We start from the raw sequence: 15,876 nt of genomic DNA on the forward strand, positions 1-15,876 counted from the left end.
CTTAAATTTGGAGATATCTAGTTGGTAAGCACCATTAGTGTTGTCTGATTTATAGACTAATAATGCATGTGCACCACCATGAATGAGAGGTGAAGAAATAAACCACTCTCAGGTAGGTTGTACTATCACATTTCATTCATGTTTTCTTTGATATGTATTATACTGCTTCCTGAAGACAGTTTTAAAATGACAACTGACTACTACTTACTTGTCCTGTCAATGTTCGGCATACTTTAATTCTTTGTTATGATTATTTTTCATCCATGGATGTAATTGTCTATACCTGAAATCCACTTAGTTTTCATCAACAAGTATTCTGATATTGTGACATCAGGGAGGTTGTGAAACAGTATGACTGTGTACGCATAGCTACACATACATGTAAATGTTGTGTGTAAAAGTTGCAGATTTCACTTTAAACTTGTACTTGTAGGCTCATGGATACTCTCATAAATCACTTTCCTTGTGGTATCATACATATCACTCTAACCTACAATGTACAAATACCTTGATGATGTAGCAAACGCAAAAACACCCAACATGTACCCAAACAAGTAGCATTTTGCAGGCTCTTAATTTACCTATCAAGGAGGGCTAAAAGTGCCAATCTATCGAAGTATATCTTGAGGAAGGTTTTCTTAAGGAAGGGCATGAGCTGGAACTTGTAAAAGTGTTTTGTGTGTGGGACATCCACGGAACGAGTGTCCTTGGAGTCCGTGTCATCTGACGAGTCAAACCGACGTCCGTTTTCCAGCAGCTGGTCAACATATGCCTGCGGGGGAGATAAAAAAGAACATCATGTAGTGTACAAGTTTTATAGAAATAGCTTTTCAAAATGATACTTATTTCAGCTGAATTTTGTAATTGGCTGCAACTTTTAATTTAAAGTGCTAACCTTGTGTATCATGCAAGTTTTGCGTATTACCTAAACCTTATACAAGTCATGGTGCAAAGCTACCATATTTCATCATTTTTCTGAACTGGTCTGAATTCTATGAAGTGTGTTCATGGATTGTTATGCTACATTGAAATATGCCTAGATATTCTCTTAAAGTTTGCCCGCGAAGAATGACTAGAATGGAAAAACCTTCAATAAAAATGCGAAATGAAATTTGCAGGATCAAATTCTAGGCAAAAGAAATTCATGTAGTAGGGAGAAAATGAATTAATTTTTGGGGAAAAATGGAGGTTTTTTGACGAAGAGAAAGAGTTAATATTCGGCCCTAAAATCAACCATAAAGAGTTACTGCACCTTGACCTTTGACCTACTGATCTCAAAATCAATAGGGTCATCTACTAGTCATAACCAACTAGCATACCAAGTATTAAGTTTCTGGATCATCAGTTTTTGAGCGGAAACCGATTTTTTCACCTCTATGGCCACTGCGACCTTGACCATCTGATCTCAAAATCATTAGGGGTCTACCTGCATATGAAGTTTGTTGGTCCTTGGTCTTAGCGTTTCAAGTAATTGAGCGGAAACAAAGTGTGACGTACGAACTTACTGACAGTCTGTCTGACAGACGAGGCAAAAAACAGTATGTCTCCCCATGAATGGGGGGAGACATAAACAAGAGGGCCAAATGGCCCTGAAGTGCTCACCTGTCATGTATTGCACATTGGTTTGATAAGAAATCTGGATGGTTCAAAGTAGTTAAGGTTTTTTAGAAGTCTGGAATAAGCTAGGACTTATGGAGTATATCAAGTAAGAGGATGATATGTTGAACAGTGATGATAACATGGAGTCTGGTGAATGAACAAGAATTAGTTTAATTGCTTTTATTAATGAACTCAGTATTATAAGTGTTGGCAGTAACATATCTTTTAAAAATGTGTTAATTATTGTAGCGTAACAAAAAGCAAAAAAAAACGGTAGAGTAAGTTGCACACATTTTGGTATTTTTATGCAGTTATAGAAATATGATGTTTTACATCAGAAATATGATACATATAACACATATGTTTAATTCTTGAATCAATGAGTAGCTTTCTGCAACAAAATAATATAGATGACATTATTTCTTCAAATGCCCTATTTGTATGAAATATTGAATGTTGTAAGTATTAAAAAAGCATAATGAGTTTACAACAGTCATTACATATCAGATAGATTTACTGGACCACTTATTGCAAAGTTTTATATATGGTTTTACCTATGCCTGTTACCAAAAAGAACATAATGTAAATATTGCATTGCTGAATGAAAGTAGCCACCATTGTTTTAATTTTATGACGCAAAGAAGTTTGGATTTTACATAAGCCTTACTGAACAGTTTGTTGGCATTGAAAGTAAATTTATTTGAATGAAATGACAATGTTGACATTGAAGCAAGGGCAAGTATGATAGTTTTGCTTAGTTTTGTATTGTCAAGCTGAATGGATTAAGACATAAAATAGCATGATTAAAATTGTAATAAGAACTAGATGGATGTCGGCGGAACGCCAACAATGTCGAGCCCATTGTTTCTTCTAACAGTAAGGTTAAGTAGGGAAGTTTTATTGACCTTGAAGTATGACCTTGACCTGTTTTTGATAGACATTTTGGCATTTGACCTTGAAGCATGGCCTTGACCTACTGATGGTCATGGTTCTTGCACCCGAAACACCACATTCTCATGTTGATCATTTGTGCAAAGTTATTTCAAAATATGTTGGTAAATAAGGAAGATATAGCCAGGACACCAGAAATTTTGGCATTTGACCTTGAAGAATGACCTTGAGCTTTAACTAATAAACAGGGTTCTTGCACCCAACACACCGTCTTCTCATGTTGATCAGTTGTGCAAATTTATTTTCAAATCTGTAAATGAGGAAATTTTAGCCTGGACATGAGAAATTTTGGCATTTGACCTTGAGGGACATGGTTCTTGCACGTGACACATCGCCTTCTCGTGTTGATCATTTGTGCAAAGTTATTTCAAAATATATTGGTAAATGAGGGAGATATAGCTGGGACATGAGAAATTTTGGCATTTGACCATGAAGCAGAACCTTGATTTTTAACTAACGGACATGGTTCTTGCATCCGACATACCGCCTTTTCATGTTGATCATTTGTGCAAAGTTATTTCAAAATATGTTGATAAATGAGGAAGATATAGCCTGGACATGAGAAATTTTGGCATTTGACCTTGAAGTTTGACCTTGACCTTGAACTGACGGACATGTTTCTTTCAGGTGACACATTGTCTTCTCATGTTGATCATTTGTGCAAAGGTATTTAAACAAAATGTTGGTAAATGAGGAAGAAATAGCCGGGACACAAGAAATTTTGGCATTTCACCTTGAAGTATGTCCTTGACCTTGAAGTGACAGACATGGTTCTTGCACGCGACACATCGCTTTCACGTTGATCATTTGTGCAAAGTTATTTTAAAATTGGTTGGTCAATGAGAGTGATATAGCCCAGACACAAAATTGACGGATTTACTGACTGGCTGACTTACTTACTAACGAACGGACACCGGATCGCCTTTGTGACAACTATATGAATCAAAAGATACAAGCATTTGGCACTTTGTAACTAAAAATCAAAAGGTACAAGTATTTTGTTCAATGAAAATATGATTTAAAATATACAAACTTTTGCCAGTATTATAAGAGATAAAGTTTTAATTAGTATGACATCAAAACTTATATATAGAAATCATTTATATGAATCAAGAATTAAACACTAGAGTTTTAAAAGTTGAAATGACAAAGTTGGCACAGAAGACAGGGCGTGCACACTTGTTCTGTTAAGTCTTTGAATGTGGCTGAGCTAAATAGGTTTAGAAATACAAACATTTGACATCGCTAAAATTGTACCGGTAACTAGAACAATAATTTAAAATATACAAGCATTTGGCACTATGTAACTATGAATCAAAATGTACAAGCATTTGGCATTATGTAACTATAAATCAAAATGTACAAGCATTTGGCACTATGTATGTAACTATACAGGGCTATTTATCTTGTATATTATAATCTTAAGTTTTGAAGTCGCAGGCCATCAAAACTTTTTTAGAAACCATGTTAAATGTATGAAAGATGACACCTTAGGGTTTTTGAAGTCAGATGGTTATACTTGCTAATCTTTCAAAAGGTCATCATTTATTTAGCCCTGGTAATACATGTAAACATAAATGGCTATAAACTATGTATTAAGAAATGTTAAACTCTCCAAAGTTTAGAAGAGTTGTGTATCGAATGTACAGAAACTATAAAAATCACAATAACTATTTCAACAGCATACTTTGGTTTATGTATGTGTAACTGGTGAGAAGTTGACAGTGGTGAATATATATTAAGGTATGGTAGTTCGTGGACACCCCTGATCGTTTTAAACTTGTTTAGTGTGAAACATTAGTTATGCAATATGTTTAAAATTTTAATATTTAAAGTTTTCCTGTACCGAATTGAAATTGTTAATAAATATATAAATTCATTTATGCCAAAGTCAATTAACTGATACAGTTAAAAAAATTAATGGTATTTTTTGTACTTGCCATAAAAGTGTAACCCTTTTTGACCCACCAGTGATATTGACCTTGTTTTTCATGGGCGAGAAAATTTGTCAATGTATGTTTTAATTTTCAAGAAGAAACTATGAAGAAATGGCAAAGTTATGTTACATTTTCTTAGATGATTTTGAATATTTGACTCTTTAAGTAATCTTTTGTATGACTTGAACAGAATTTATTTGCAGGATTATAAAGCTGTTGCCATGATCATTGTATGTTGATATTTAGAAGAGAAAGTATGAAGAAGTAGCAACTATTATGGCCATCAAAAAGGCCCAATGTTTGACCTTCTATCCCCCTATTGACCTTGACCATAATAATTTTCCATGAACAACAGCTGTGTTCAGACGGGTTTCTGTTAACTGATTGAAGTAGAAGTATAAAGAAATGTCAATGTTATGGGTAAAGTTAAGTTTTCGTGCTGATGTTGACCTTTTGACTATTGTGATGACCGATATGGAATTCAAAAGTTGTGATTGGAATTTCCATTTAGCTCTAAGTAAATCTTTAACAGGATGCAGAGGCCGGGTTAAGTGGTTAAGCCCCTTAACACTTTATAGAATAGTCAAGCTGAAAATGCAAAGAATATTTTTTTTATATCATTGACACATCTTTACACTTAATCTTTCATTCAATGATGAATCATTTTTTTATTAGTTTAACAATGAACTTTCCCGAGACAATTGCGTCTGTGTTTAGTAGGATTTCATCTTCCAGTTGGTGAATTGATAATTGTTCAAGATCACTGAAAGTGTCCTGAAGGACTTGCTTGTTTACAACATATTCCCTGTTGTCACAGGTGATGATGGCCTTCAGTTGATTTTTGACACTTGAAGTTCTGAACTTCCTTTTGCAGTGGGAACATGTGAATGTTGGCAAGTCTTCATTGTATGTCACCTCTTGATGGCATCCAAAACATGTGGATGTACTGGAGGCTTGTACACTTTCAATTTCTTTCTTTTCCTCCAGTATTTCCTCCCCGGCATTTTGTATTACATTTTCAAGATCATCATGGAGGGTAATGTGAGAGTCTGTGCTAGTGGACAGTGTTTTCTCTCCCATGAATTCTCTTACTATGATGTCTTCCCACCTATACCTTCGGCCTATTGCTACTTTTTCAATGTCCTCATTCCAGATTGCTAGATGTATTGAATCGGTCTCATCCGCGATTCTGATTGTCATTTTTGTCAACTTTTCGGACACTTTCACTGGAGTTGATACCTGTACAACCTTGGCAACAACATGGACCTGAAATGGAAGTATTGCTTGATGTATTAAATTTCTATTTTTGTAGTTGTATACATGCATAGAGTGGTGTTGGGTTGGATATATGTCTGACTGTTTGGGTAATTTTTTTATAACATTTATATGTATGGTATAAGAAGAGATTTTCTTACAGCAAAGCGCTAGAAGGTAGTGTGTTTTCTGTGTTATTAGCATGTTTTACAGTGTTACATCATATCATAAGCAGTCTATTTTCCAGAAGTACAGTCAATACCATGTAGTTTTAATAATTTAATTCATGAATGGAACTGATAGTTAGGCAATGATTTGTTTGAGATGAAATTCAACTGAAATAGTAATTAAACAAGAAATGTCACAGTAAGTGACGAATGCCCCAGAATGTGACATTGACCTATTAATAAGATCAGTATATGAAAAGGTTACAGTCCAGACACAACCACATACACTTAATTTTTATATGCAGCATTACATAGCAATCATATGATAAGTGTGACATTGACCTTGGAAATAGGGACATGGGTCTAGTGCGTGACACATCATCTTTATTATATATGTCAAACACATGTGGCAAGTTATTTTAAAATCGGACCATTGATTTTCAACTCGGGGGCATAAAAATGACAAGAACAATGAAACATTGAATTGGTGAATCACTGATCACTTTCGATAACAGTTTTGAGCCATTTTGAAGTAATATGATTCGAAAATGCTTTTAAATGACAAAGGGATTAAGAGAAATGGAACAGACATGGTTAGGCAATAAGTCAGGGTTCCCGTTGTCTGTTACACATGGGGGATTCATAAACGCTACTTTGGGAATTTTGAACCTCATATATGGAAATAAAGGAAACACTGTGATAAATGGTGAAATCTTAAGAGTAATTTTCCCCCATATGAGGCGTTCTGGGAACCCTGTATGTCGGGTTACAGTGCTGAACTTGAAATGTTTATAACATAAAATTTACCTTTTCCCACACTGGTGCTTCTTTGACAACATTCAGTGTCATCTTTTTTCCAACATCTTCAGGGGGTTGTGCAGTGAAGTTCAGCTTTCGACTTGGTTTTGTAATTTTGGACTGATAAGTGTATTTCAAGTCAAAGTTTCCAGGTTTCTTGTATGATGGCGTTGTAGCCATTTGCTGGAGGCACACTTGTGTTCTACAAAAAAAAGGAAAAGGATTAGAGCATGTGTTTGGATGTAAATCTACTGCAATTGTACTGGCTTGGAAGCAGATTTTGACAGAATGCAGTTTCTGACAATGTGCATTTTTCGTTCTTTCTTTTGATATTCACAAAGAAGTTACTGCAGGTTAAATCGGTAGTTACTGAGCAACTAACCAACAATATACTTTAATACCAGTACATTAGTTTACCTAAATACATGTCTACAAGTTTTTGACATTTTCTGTTTTGTTCCTCTCATGTGGGATATCTGCATGTGCGATAACCATATTGATAAATTTATTAGTAGCAACAGGTGTTTTTTGCCCAAAATATATTGACTCCTAAACTGGTTGTTGGTGAATGTTTGTGTTCGGGTAATTATGTCATGCTGTTTTATTTCAAAATAATTTTTTATTCTTTATACCATAACATCCAAGTGTTTCATCGGTGGGGAATTTTAAAGTTAATTAATATATAATTTGTCAAATCCGCTGAAAAACGATTTGTTGGAAACTGCTTCTACTTCAGTATTCATTTAAACGCTGAGGAAATATAAAGACACCTGTTATTTTGTATGTTGACTGACATTTCATACTTACACTTAACAACTTTTCTAACGCTACCAGTAGCATTTTTTGCAATAACTTTAAAACTACTTGTGATAATTGTGTGAAATTTTCAGAACAGTTAAAGAAATATATTAGACAGTGGTTGGTAGAAGACAAACTACAAACGTTTCCATATTTTGAAGATTTGTATTTTATTCGATGTAACAAAGTTGCTGCCGCAAAACTATGGAATTCTCTCCCGGACACTCTCAGAAAAGAATCATCACTTAATTCATTCAAAAGAGCTCTCAAAACACAACTTTTCAAAACTTCCTACAACGTATAGATAACAACTGTGGCTGTTTTTATCCCTACTTATTTTTACGATACAGAACTACAGTAACTGTATATGTATATATATATATATTTGGTTTCATGTTGTTGATTTCTTATTCTTATTTTACTTTTTTATGCTTATTTTATTGCATATAGCATTTTAGACACTTTATGTGTGTGTGGTTTTTTTTTGACAACATATGAGTTTCACTTGAATTGGTTTAATATGTTAAAATATGTCACTTTTGGTGATTTCCACATATCTGCGATATGTCACATGTTTAATTGTAAAGCGCCCTTGAACGTATTTTTTTATGAAAAGGGCGCTCAACAAATCTGGTCTAATAATAATAATAAAATAATAACCCCCACTTTACAAAGTCACAAAATTTATTGATTGATAAAATTACTAATAAAAATAAAGTCCTTTGAATGCTAACAATACAATTAGCAGTAGATTAAATAAACATACATGTAAATTGTTATAACCATCTTTGAATAACATCAATGTAAAGACACGTGTCATTCTGATACATTGAATGAAGCGTAACAACACACAGTCCACCTTGTTTGGCACACTGAACTAAATTGTGAATGTGTACTTAAATCACCACCTTTAAAGCTTTTTTCAAGCTCGATTACATTAAAGATGAAGTGTTTATGTCATGTACTCTTGGGGTAACGATTATTTAGTACTTCGTATGATTTCCATTACCACATACGCTTGGATGACGCCAGCATCGACTGCGCATGGACAAAACATAATTTCGACAAGTGGCCTGAGAAACATGGTTCCCACTCCTCAATTCAAAAGCGAGAGTATATGCCCTGTGCTGCTGCAACATTATAGTATACCCTGATAATGCTTGTTCTAAATGAAAAATAGCTTTACTATATGCTGACATTATAATAATAGTGTTACTAGTTGAATGATCATTTTTATTCTTCAAAATCATATATTTTTAAGTTTCAAAAGAGTGTCTGGCTTACCCAAATGGTGTCGGGGTTGGACGAAATAACTCGCAAATTTTATTCTTTTTTCCCTACTTATTACTGATTAATACAGAGTGCAGATATCTCAGACTGTTTCGGCGATATATTGATGCGGCTAATGCCGACACCCATTAATATATTGTATTGATGAAGAGAAGTTTGGTGTAAAACGATTTTTTGCGTTAAAGTGTTGAAATTACCCGAATTTACTCTTTCCACTAAGGCCACACCAAATTAATTTCTAGTTCATCGGATTTCCCGCACAAGTTTTTTTTCAAAGTAAAAAAAAATATTTTTATTTGAAATTTGCCTCCGCCCGCATCATTAAGAAGATGTCACAATATATTTTTTGGAGCTGGCATTTTTTTCGCCATATCGAACAACTATCGCCTATATTTGTTACAATTTTAGTGCTTTGTAACCTTAATTTGATTAGTTGTACATCGGTCAACCTAATGTATCCAGAAGCAAGATGGCTGCCCCCATGTGAATCGTTTTTCGTGATCATAAATAGTCTCTTTACATGCATTTTATCGTATTCAACCAACCGAAATGTAAAATAATTGACTAGTTTGACAAGCATACCATAGGTTTACTGGGTAAACGGCTGGGTTTCTTAGCCAATGCATTTGTAATCAATGGTCTGCTTCTCGCAATCAGCAAATTCTTAGATTCTTGCATTAATGACTCAGTTTGTTTGATCGACATTAAAAGTACTTAAACTGAGCTAGTATTAATACAGTTATCATTATAAGAATTCAGGGCTCGACATTAACCACTGCCCGATTGCCCGGGGCAAGTAATTTTTACAGTCGGTCAGTAACTTTTGCTATCAACCTGCCCGATCGGGCAGTAATAACTTTTAATGGTTAAAGTATTTTTCCTGTAAACAAGTCGATTGCATTATCAATTGAGTGTAAGTTTGTTTGTTTACATTCGTTAAAAGTTGGTTTCCCAGCAATCTGTATAACAAAACAGCATTACCTCGCTTTATGACATCATTAGTCTTATCCCCCTCTGGAGAGAAATGAATTGATTGTCGGAATTTCCCATGATTTTGCGTATTGGCGGGAAAAGTGATGTCATTAGCTTCATCCCCCTCTGGGGCGATATTGCTTAAATACGAGGCAAATATATTAATGGGTAGAAGATGAACAGGATTTAAAAAAGATGAAACACTCTTCTTTTGCCAATTGTCAGTTCAATTTAAAAAAGTTTAGTCCAGATTAACAAATGAAATCTTTTTTTTTCAACTTTACACTTAAAATTTATTTATAGATATGAAAACAAAAGTGAAAGTAGAAACATTCTGTTCTCAAAAACAGGGACGAAATTATCTTACTCCCAGACGAAAATTAAATGCAGTTCAAGTCCTTTTTTCTTGCAATAATTATCGCAAAAAAGTATTGAAAATCAATTTAATATGTTAAAGGACGAGTATTGATTCTGTACATATATTATTGAGAACTTGGAAACTAAAACTACTGTATAAATATGATGCTGACAGATGGGGCTGATTGTTTTGTTTTATTTTTGTAAGACAGTAGATGTTCAAAGTGGTCACCAGTAGACTAGAATTTTGTGTTTACAATGCCTGAATTTTTTATGCTTGACCCCTGTATGAGTTGACTCACAACTAACCGCTGGTTAAATGTGAAAATATTGTAGAAAAAAATATGTCTTAAGAAATCGGGCAAGTAATTATTTTATTCTGGCAAGTGAAAATGGCTTGGTGGTTGCCCGAAGGCCCAAGTTTGCCCACAAGTTGTTTAAGGAAGAAATTGAGTCATCTTTGGCACTGGTGTTTTCATCGTCACTCGCGGAATCATCCAAGAGAACATTTTAGTTATAATGCAAAAACAATTCAAAATGCTTCCAATGGAACTGCAAATGCCTCTTGCAAAATACAATATGCACATGTGTAGCAAGTTGCATTATTCTAGAGAACATGTAAAATTTTGCAAAACTTGATATTTTAAGCCACTAAAATTCAGTGCAAATATTCATGAAAACAACTGGTACCAAACAGGTTTACCTAGTATTTATAACTGATGTATGCCCTTTATTAGAATTAGGAGGGAAAAAACATAATGATATGTTAGAAAAAAACCTTGGTGTTTACTCTCAACACAATGCCAGTCAACTGTGTACCTAAATCATCAACAGGAACTTGTCTAATTGGATTTTGATGAATATGGTTGTATGTAATCTAAATACCCTTCTGAGGGCTTCTACTGAATATACATGTGGGTCAATGCTTGGTCACGTGATGAGTAGTAGTGGGTCAAAATTTGCCTAAAATAATTCGACATAAAATTCGTATTTTGCATATTGAACCCACAGAAATAAGTGGATTAAGATATAAATTTAATTGCATAACATGTCTATAATAGATATTTTGATATTTATACCAGTTTTTTCCACTTATTTTGATTAGGGTTCAGATGTAAACAAACACAGGGGGGGGGGGGGGGGGGGGGGGGGGGGGGTCGATCGGTATGATCAAAATTTTTATGAAAAATAAATAAAACCACGAACTTACCGGAAGGCACGAACTTATAGGATACATTGATAAAGAACGTAATGCTATAAAATTATGAACATTTAAGACTTACTTCGCATTTTCCATGTCTCTGAAAGCATGGTGACTTTCTGCTCTCCAAGAAACAAGGGTTTCGTAACCTGTTTCTGTTTGTACTGTCGCTCCAAAGAACTGACTTCCATTTCTGCTCGTTTTAAGAGGCGACACTTTGTGAATATAACCAACAACGTCAGGACAACACTCTGGTTTCTTGTTTGTTTGCGCCATTGTTTTGATAGCAAAACGTTTGCGGGAAACCGATTTACTCAGTAACTATTTTCTATAGTACTACGCTCAAAAAAGTAGGTCCAATGTTGGTCATGAGCAGTGGTCGAAACTAGTACTAGCCCGACAGCAAAAAACTAGTATTTTTTCTGTCGGATTAGTGTAAATTCTCTATATACAAGCCCGACTTAAAAGTGACGAAAATAATTCCTAAAATGGTTTATTACTAGTTACAAGGGAAATCACAGGTTGTTAAAAGGTCATTGGTTGATGAAGGAAGTCACTGGATGCTAAAAAAATCACTGGTTGCTACGTTGTTTAAGTATATTGTTGACTAACAACGCATGAGGGACGACCCATGATGGACGACAGACAAAAGGCGGTCACAAAAGCTCACCTTGTCACAAAGTGACTGGGGAGCTAGAAACCCATGACCCCTGGAACGTGGATAATTTTGAAGCTTAAGTTTGAACAATGTTGGTAGAGGTCTACTAAACAATGCTTCACGCCAAATATCTAAGACCTAAGCCTTGTGGTTTTGGAGAAGATTTTTTTTTAAGGTTTTACTATATACATATTAGGAAAACCAATGACCCCCCGGGGCGGGGTCATTTTTTACCCCAATGCCCAAAGTTTGAACAATAAAGGTAAAGGTCAACTTAATGATGTATTATGCCAAATAGCTCTAGTCCTTGTGAATTCGGAGAGAATTTTTTTTAATGCTTCCATTATATACAAATATTGAAAACCTAAGCCTATGAACACAGGGCGTGGCCAATTTTGACCCCAGGGCTAAAGTTTGAACAATCTTAATAGTGGTCCGATAAACGATGCTTCATACCAAATATCTAAGGCCTTCGCCTTTTGGTTTCGGAGAAGAAGATTTTTAAAGTTTTCATCATATACATATATATGGAAACCCATGACCGCCCGGGTGGGGCCATTTTTTGACCCCAGGGCCAAAGATTGAACAATATTGGTACAGGTCAAATAGATGATATATCATGCCAAATATCTAAGCTCTTGTCACTACTTGATTTTACGTGTGTATCTATATATGTATATTTGTTATTAATTGTTGTATGTGGCCCAAATTGAAAATTGGTATGTGTACTTAATATGTTATCCAGTTTAAATTAAGATGTTACTTGTCTTTGTGAGTTCGGAGAAGATTTTTTAAGTTTTCACTATAACACATATAGAGAAAACCCATCAGCCCCGGGGTGTGGCCAATTTTGACCTCAGGGCCATAATTTGAACAAACTTTGTAGAGGTCCACTAGACGATGAATCATGCCAAATTTCTAAGCTCTAAGCCACGTAAGTTCAGAGGAGATGATTTTTGAAGTTTTCACTATAAACATATAGAGAAAACCAATGACCCCCCAGGGGGCGGGGCCAATTTTGACCCCAAGGCCATAATTTGAACAATCTTTGTAGAGGTCCACTAGACGATGAATCATTCCAAATATCTAAGCTCTAGTCCAAGTAAGTTCAGAGGAGAAGATTTTTGAAGTTTTAACTATAAACATATAGAGAATACCCTAACACCCCGGGGCGGGGCCAATTTTGACCCCAAGGCCATAATTTGAACAATCTTTGTAGAGGTCCACTAGACAATGAATTATGCCAAATATCTAAGTTCTAAGCAACGTAAGTTCAGAGGAGATTTTTGATTTTTTTTACTATAAACATATAGAGAAAACCCATGACCCCCCGGGGCGGGGCCAATTTTGACCCAAGGGCCATAATTTGAACAAACATTTTCTCTATAATTCTAGACTTGGCTGAAAATAGCTCTCTTTTTTATAATTTCATAATCCAGTCATGCATGGGCAGATCTGGCTGGTTTTTGAAAGGAACCAAGCGCTCATGGATACCAAACTACTGTAAAAGTTTCAGTGAGATACAGTCAAACTGAAGACTGTATCGTGTTCACAAGCAAATGTTTACAGATGCACAGACGACGTACAACGTGCCATAGCATAAGCTCTTCTGGCTTTTGGCCAGTAGAGCTAAAAACCATACACAAAATAAAGTTTCTTTTGCACAGCATTTCTCTTCAACATGAATATGAGTATGTAGTTTGAAGCCAAGGTTTAAAAAACATATGGACTTGTGGAGAAAAGTAAAGAAAAATCTATTTCTATATCGCCACCACCACCAAGAGGTGGGGTATAAACAGAAACTAATTTCAAATATAGTTGCTATGTCTTTGCTTAGTCTTTTGTAAGAAACAAATGTGTATAAGATTGAAATTAAAGTGACGCCACTTTCAATGCATCTTGAGAACAACAGCATTCCTCATGTCTGTTTATAATGACATTTGATGAAAATGTCTGAGGTGTACCACAATATACACCCAATATTTACAGGTCACACACCTGTGATTGTAACAAAAGGATGTTTGTGCACAATAGAAATATAAACAGAATAAATGTGTGTATATAATAAAGACACTTATTAGCAGAGCAGTTATAATATGTGCATTTCCTAGTACTGTTAGTACTAATTTGTGTTAAAGCAAGCTTGAAACTCAATTAGCATACGGTAATGCAATAAACCATCCACAGTCTTTAACATTACCGTAATTTACTGTGTGTAGGGTGCACTTTAATGTCCCAGAATTCAATTAACCCTTTAGCACATAGACAAGTGGCCAGATTACACCTCCCAGTCAATAGCCATCTTACTGATAAGCAGTCCTTATCTGTATAGGTACTTTTCTGGATATTTGAAAATGAGAAAATGAATACAGCAGTATGACCTTAAAATCAATGTTACTCCAAATAATTGTGTCCAAATCTTTTTTATGTGAATACATTTTTTATAGATAATTAAATTATATAATAAATGGTGTCAATGATGAAATATTGAATTATTTTATTTCAGCTGTGAATGTATTTTCAAGATGGAATTGTAACATTTCTTTGAAATGTCATAATTGCATTAAATCAAAGGGTAATAAAATGCTGGGATCGATCTAATTTTTATTACCCGGTACCCCTATCATAAAAAAGACCCATCTGGATTAAAAAGCCGACAATTTATGTTCTTGTGTATAGTACACAGAAATATGTCAGGAATATCCGGTGTCATCCAGCTGAGAGATCCAGTCCAAGGTGTCTGTTTAACTTTATTACCCCCTCATAAAATTGTTTACAAAAAAGAAAGCCGATAAACGATTTTCCGGTATGAATAAAAAGATCTAGATCAAACAAAACGCTTGCACATGACCTATTTTACAGCCAAAACTATGATGGACATTATATAAGCTTCACAGAAAATTTACCCATCATTTTCTCATTTACTAATTGTTTCTTTTGTTTGTAAACAAAATATTACCTTTAAGTAAATATAATCTCAATTGATTTTAATGGTAAACTGAACTGACGTAATATATTTAATGATTTACGCATCAATGAATTTGGGGGAAATTCCATACAGTACTCAGCTCGTGGTCTTATTAAGTCACAATGGGATATCACACCTGCGATTTGGAGTATAAACACCTTCTCAATTTAGCAGACAATATCTTCAAGGGAAAATCAATACACAAAAGGTTAAACTTTAATTTTATAAACATCCGGGATATTGTTTACAAAAAGAAAGATGCAAAATTGAAATATTGAAATGACCCTATTGAAATATGCGGGCCATGCGTTTACATCCAGTAATGGATACGGTCGGCCAGATGCGTATACATCTGCTAATGAGCTATGTCGGCCTATCTCGTATACATGTGCTAAAGGGTTAAAAACCAGATATGCCGCAATTCAATTAAACCAGGTGGGCATTCAGAAATAATAGCTTATTAATTACTTGAATGAGTTAGGAAAAAGTAGCAGCCTAAAATAAAGTGACCTTGACCTTGACCCCACCCCTTAAAAAACAATCCCAAGCTACCTCTTCACATAAGGTACCTTCTCACCCACTTTCAAAACTATCCATCAAATCTTACTAAAGTTATCGGGTGGAAACCATTTTTCTATTTTTAGTAACAGTGATCTTGACCTTGAACCCATCCCTCAAAAGCAATCCAAAGCTAGCTCTTCACATAAGCTACCTATATCCCAACTTTCATCACTTTCAATCCATTCTTCCATAAGTTATTGGTCAGAAACGATTTTTCTATTTCTAGCAACAGTGACCTTGACCTCACCCCCTAAAAAGCGATCCCAAGCTAGCTCTTCAGAAACTTAACTACACATTAAATTTCACCACTACCCTTCAATTCTTAATTAAGCTATTGGGCGGAAAAAAACATTTTTCAATTACTT

The 15,876-nt window shown here is 34.8% G+C and overlaps 1 protein-coding gene across 3 annotated transcripts in view; it reads right to left on the minus strand.

Moving 5' to 3' along the window:
• Window positions 1-15,876, minus strand: part of LOC128209202 (pecanex-like protein 1) — a 132,821-nt gene that overhangs the window by 89,205 nt on the left and 27,740 nt on the right. For all 3 annotated transcript variants that reach the window (XM_052913136.1, XM_052913135.1, XM_052913134.1), the window contains exon 14: window positions 582-772. In XM_052913136.1, coding sequence (XP_052769096.1) covers window positions 582-772 — 191 coding nt within the window. The remainder of the gene's footprint in view (window positions 1-581; window positions 773-15,876) is intronic.

This window comes from Mya arenaria, chromosome 11 (genome assembly GCF_026914265.1).
Source record: "Mya arenaria isolate MELC-2E11 chromosome 11, ASM2691426v1".
In the NCBI taxonomy this organism is placed as follows: domain Eukaryota; kingdom Metazoa; phylum Mollusca; class Bivalvia; order Myida; family Myidae; genus Mya; species Mya arenaria.